The 6,000-nt window shown below is 43.2% G+C and overlaps 1 protein-coding gene across 1 annotated transcript in view; it reads right to left on the reverse strand.

The window, feature by feature from the left end:
• The window catches only part of LOC126088492 (laminin subunit alpha-1), a 717,591-nt gene extending 712,250 nt beyond the window's left edge, over window positions 1–5,341 (reverse strand). Inside the window, exons 1-2 of the mRNA XM_049906633.1 lie at window positions 5,312–5,341; window positions 5,023–5,259 (exon numbers count right to left, since the gene is read on the reverse strand). Coding sequence (XP_049762590.1) covers window positions 5,023–5,259; window positions 5,312–5,341 — 267 coding nt within the window. The remainder of the gene's footprint in view (window positions 1–5,022; window positions 5,260–5,311) is intronic.
• Between the last annotated feature and the right edge of the window lie 659 nt (window positions 5,342–6,000).

Raw genomic sequence — 6,000 nt, forward strand, 5'->3', positions numbered from 1 at the left:
GCAACGCCGGTCAACTGCTGTTTGTGTATGAGAAATCGGTTGGAAACTTTCCTCATGTCAGCACGTTGTAGGTGTCGCCACCATCGCCAACCTTGTGTGAATGCTCTGAAACGCTAATCATTTGCATATCACATCATCTTCTTCCTGTCGGTTAAATTTCGCGTCTGTAGCACGTTATCTTCGTGGTGTAGCAATTTTAATAGTGCATTTAGGTGACAATGAAATTACTACGATCGACAGACGGGATTCATTGTTCAGTACATCAAGGAGCACTCTGCGCTAAATTTCCAGGCATGGAGCACGTGACGAAACTGGTGGTCCGATAGCAAAACGTCAGTTTTTGCATGCATTATCCACTGTCAGTTGCAACAGTTTTCAATGGAATTAAACGAAGAGTATGGAGACGTTATATATTACTAAAAAGTGCTATGGTTAAGTCAGGGAGTATGTCTGGAACAATTTTTCGATTTGAAACTCGCTATTATTGTATTTATGAAGGACAAAGGAGCGCAAGAGCGAAAATCAGAACATCTCGCATTTTAAGTGGACTTGACTGCTCACATTGATTGCAAGGAGTGAAACATTTCCTTTCTGATTTGAAGGAGGTGCACTTAAAAAGGGACTCGGGTTGTAGTATGAACACATTCTGACAAATACAGTCTAGTTCCCTGGCATTACAGAAAATGTGAGGTTTAAAGAACTCATTCTGACCTTGAAAGAGATACTAGCCAAGCAACCTTTTGAGGCCACAGCCAATCCTTCATCTGTTTTCGAGACTGTTTGCTGTTGCAGCATAATGCGCCAATGTGAATGGGCTGATGTAACTGATTGATCTGCAGGGTAATTTCCGTACAGACAAATCCCTTTAATGTTAAAACTGTCCAGGACGTCTGCATTGCTTTTCTCAGGCTGCGTTTCCACGTCTGCGTAAGTACGTTGCAAAAGTGTCACAATATTGTGACAAACATATGTGCGTGAAAGCCGTTTTTGTCGTTTATGAAACTTAACTCACGATTACGTGGCAACTTCAGTGCGTAAAACTGTGAAACTGTCTGTAGGCTGATAAACTGTACCAGATATACATTATATTATGTCTTCACCAAGCCAGAAACAAATAATAGTGAAAATTTATTTTGTTTTTAAGCTATGTTGACAAGTAATGTGAAATATGTGAAGTTGTGTGCAGTGCTACTGCACCGACATTTAAATGCGCCGCGTTCGCAGTTTACCCTTCTTTCGCTCCTCGTGCTAAGACAACGCGGCGTGATGGTGGGGGAAATATGCCAGCAGCCATGCTAAGTGATATGGCATTCGTTCCAGGGCACAGCTCGTGGGCCGTATTCTTGGCCACCCCTGCCCTAGGTGATCGACACAGTGTGAAAGCAAAAATAGCAGAAGAGTCTCTTAAATTATTATACCCATTTCATGTGAGCACTATAGCTATTTGTTGAGAAACAGAACATGGCAAGTAAAAAAAAAATAATTGTTCAAAAGACAACAAAACCTCTTCAGTCGTGAAGTTTTGTGTTCTGGTTCTTCTTTGTCTGGTATTGTAAACAGCAGGTGACATATTTTATCTGGTCAGAGGAAGCACTCCATTTTTAATCTCGAGAACTTCTAAATTTCCTCAAAAAAGAAGATTAAGTTTTCTTCATTTGGAAGATGAACCGTGTCTAATTTCATGGTAATCAACTACATAAGACTGCTTTTATTTGGTTAGAAGAAATAATTTATTTTGTTGTAGATACACTTCATTTTTTTGTATTCTCCAGAAAAGACTTCGTTTTCTTTTCAAGTGTGAAGACATGCATTTTATTAAGCTCAGGGGAAAAAAGGCTCAATCAGCACAGGACTTGCCCCCTGAAAGAAAATGGTCCTGGGTTTTAATCTACTAAGAAGTTTCAAATCGGCGCACACTCCGCTGCAGAGTGAGAATTCATTCTGCAACAACATGTTTTTCTGCTAACATTTGTTTATTTCGAACGTGTTTTTGTTTTATTGAGTCCTCGTCATGAAACAGACTGCCTAGCATTCATAAGAGGTGTTAGTGTTTAGGAAATGAAACATTAGACACACAGATGCTATCAACACACACAGAATCTTTGGTGATGACACTAGGTGAGAAATGTCAAATCGAGCACAATTCACTCTAGTCATGCACCAAGAATTTTAATTTGCAGTGTGGAATAGTAATTTACAATTGGTATAGCATCAAACACAGCACATACGCCGACCACCTCTTGTGACTTTCCGGGTCAAAGATAAGTTGATTGAGGAGCCTCAATTGGTATTATTATTTTATGTCCGCTTACGACCTAGGTGCTACTAATTGGAGGAAATGCTGCTCATATAAACGGACTTGGGAAGATTCATTAAGGTGGGAAGAAAATGTATACTTTCCACAGACATTGCAATGCTTGATTTTGGTTTGACATTACTTACTTTCGTTTTTTTTATTATTATATCGCGTATGTTTATTTAATGAGATTGCTGAGGACAGTGTAAAGAAATAGTTGGATGTTAAACAGCGACTGTTAACACTGTAAGTTTCGTCCATTGACAGAATTCTTGGTTTTCTCTGAATGCGATCGGACTGCTTCTGGGAGCTGACAAATGGCGTCAGAGTTTCGACTTTAAATCTTGTCTCGCGGGTTAAAGCGTGATTGGTGACCCTTATCAAGAAACTATTCCAATGCAGAGAGTTGAGCCACGTCCGCCGCTCAGCAGTTCCTAGAGCAACACTAATGCAGTCAAGTCGAAAAGCGGGATCACATGTGTCGCAAAGGCAAGCTATCCGTGTCCAAAGTTAATGTACAGGGCGAATTACTTGCACCACAAACATCGTGGAAATGGAAAGTGCTATTGATGTGCGGTTTTCACATAATGGGTTGGTAGACAGGGGCTCATTTATCAGCCAATAAACTGTAAGAATACTTTTAAAGTGTATTTTTGGTCAAACATGCACTGTTTTAAAATTTAACAATGCCTATTGAAATTGACATGACGCAAAGTAAAAGTAGAGTGAATTAGGTTGACACTGGTATTTGTTGAGGAGTCTAGTGCAAGTCGTTTACGAGATATCGTATTTTGAAAAGTTTCCACACTGACACTTGTTTGTGGCATTCGGTCTGCGCAGTCGCTAAGGTACGATATTGTTACGTTTGCTTACAATGTGCTTGCATGTTCTCTGAGTCATTGCGATTTGCTAATCTGTGTGTGACAGTCCCATGCAGTAGGTCGCGAGTGGACGGTGGGATTTACAAATGCAGAAAAAGCCGACATGCTCATGGTTTATGGAGAGTGTAGGAAGAATGCAGTTCTGTCTCGTACGTTTCGTTCTTTACGGCGTACGCGGCAAGATATCCCAATAGACGTCAACCATCACGGCAATCATTTATCAACCTCTTCAATCAGTTACGTGTAAAACGTAGACGACGAAACAGAAGGAAATACTAGACGACATGGCGAAATTAATGTACTTGCTGCTGTTGCAGATGATGTGTACATCAGCGCAATAGCACGAGGAAGTGGCACGAGTCAGGAAAGTGTCCAATGCTTTCTCCGTCGACATAGGTTCTATCCCTATCACGTCTCTCTCCATCAAGAGCTGCACGGAAACGATTATGAGAATCATGTTAACTTCCGTGCACGGTCATTAAGATACTCCAGATGTACCGTGTATCTTGTTAAGTGATGAAGCTACTTTCACCAGCCACGGCCAGGCAAACCAAGAATGCCCATTGGCTTCGTCAGGTGGAACGGGAGTGTAAACGCGTGGTGTGGGATAGTGAACCATCATCCCATACATCTGTGTTTCATAGACGGAACGCGTCCGAGTATCGCATCCTCCTAACGGACCATCTTCCACAGATGATAGAAGAGGTTCCTGTGCAGACTAGTACCTGGGGCACCAACATGACGGTGGTTCAGTCCAAAACGCACGAAATACTACAGGATGTCTTCGGGAATTATTTCCAAATCGGTGGACTGGACGCCTGTAGACTCTTTTTTTTCTGCAGGGCAAACTGAAGGATGCTGTCTACAAGGACATGTAAACTGTACTCGATGATAAGCAAAGACATATTACTGCAGCCTGCTCGGTCATCTCTGCTGAAATGCTCTCACTTGTGCAGCAGTCGTTCCATACGAGACCGAAAGCATGTTTTGCCGCTGCCGGGTATCATTTTGAATACAACCAGTGATAGTTTCTCGACACTGGCCAGAAACCACATAACTAGTGTATGCACTTGTGTTGTAACTTTGAAAATACTGTATCTCGTGAATGACTCGTACTAGAATCCTGCAACAAACATCACTGGCATTCTAATTTACCCTAATTTTAGTTTGCCAATGTCAATACGTATTGTTCCACTTAAAAAGTATGTTTGCACAAAAAATACACTTTCTGTGTTCTGGGTGCCGGCCGGAGTAGCCGTGCGGTTCTAGGCGCTACAGTCTGGAGCCGAGCGACCGCTACGGTCGCAGGTTCGAATCCTGCCTCGGGCATGGATGTGTGTGATGTCCTTAGGTTAGTTAGGTTTAATTAGTTGTAAGTTGTAGGGGACTGATGACCTCAGAAGTTAAGTCACATAGTGTTCAGAGCCATTTGAACCATTTGTGTTCTGGCGAAGCCCCTGACTGCCAATCCATTCTGTGGCGACCGCACATTTCGTGCATCTAAAATTATTGTTATGCACTATATTTACACGATTGCTTCTGACGCACCTTGCGGTTGCTATCAATTGGAAACGCCGCATTCGGCTGTGATTGTTTAGCAGTTACTTAATATAATTAGCAGTAATTAACTTCAATTATGGAGCGTTACTAATAACGGTCAGCACAAGGTCGTGTACCCTCGTGTTCATTCGACCTCGAAACAACTTTCTCAATCTGAGATAAGGAGATCTGAAGTTTAACGTGGACCCCAAACCGAATTTCAGCTCGGAATTTCTCACAATAGCCAATTATTACGAGAGGTGAAAGAAGCAATGAGCGACAGAGAATTGAATGCCCGGTACTCACCGAGCAGTTGACGCAGACGCCGCCGCCGCTGTAGCGGCCGCCGGTGTCGAGGCTGCGCCGGGCGAGCGCGACGGCGCGGTCGTAGCGGCAGCTGGAGGCGTGCCCGAAGCACTGGCAGGGCTGGCAGGCGGCGGCGTCGCGGGCCGTCCCGGCGCGCCACGGCTGCTGGTTGTGCAGCGGGCAGCAGCGCTCGCAGCTCGCGCCGCACGTGTTGTGCCGGCACTCGCACTGCGGCTTCTGCCAAGTTCAAACAATTTCACTCTCCAAACCGTGCCACTTTTCAAAGCACTGAGCCTGAAGCAGCACTCATTGTTGCCATCGTCGGACGAAGTCCGTGACTTTTTCGGCGTAGAAGGAACTGTAGTACTAACCGACTAACACAGATCGAGGTTCACGTGATTTTTTATTATTTCAAATAGTTACTGACCAAATTCGAAACTTTAAAATGCTGTCATCATTTGCTCATTAACCCGTTAACCTAGAACCACGTGTGAGACTTGTGGTCTCGTATTGTCATTACCGCGAGTCTGGCGAGCTTGGCTTTTGTTATCTCTCTGCGTCACACTCAGTTTCGTGTTATTCTCGGTCACGTTCACAAGTCGATATACACGTTCTTAAGTATTAGGGATGTGTCCACACAAAATGTTTCAGGATGTAAATGTTGTGATGAGAACAGTGAGCTTTATGTTGAAACCAATGTTACCGGCAGTGACAGCAGTGAGGTCATACGTTCTATACGACAAAAATGCGGGCGATTAGTTATTGAGGATGATATCACTGACGGAGACCGGCTACCAGAGCCCCGCATTTGGAAATAAATACTAAATAGACCAAAAATCTGGCTACTATACAATGACCCTTGGCATACAGGACGCAACCTTACGTCAAGTAGGAGAAAATAAAAGAGAAGTGGATATTTTTAATATAATATTTGTTAACATGTTGTGTGAGAATATTGTAATCGAGGATAACCGATAT

Source organism: Schistocerca cancellata, chromosome 6 (assembly GCF_023864275.1).
Source record: "Schistocerca cancellata isolate TAMUIC-IGC-003103 chromosome 6, iqSchCanc2.1, whole genome shotgun sequence".
NCBI lineage: Eukaryota > Metazoa > Arthropoda > Insecta > Orthoptera > Acrididae > Schistocerca > Schistocerca cancellata.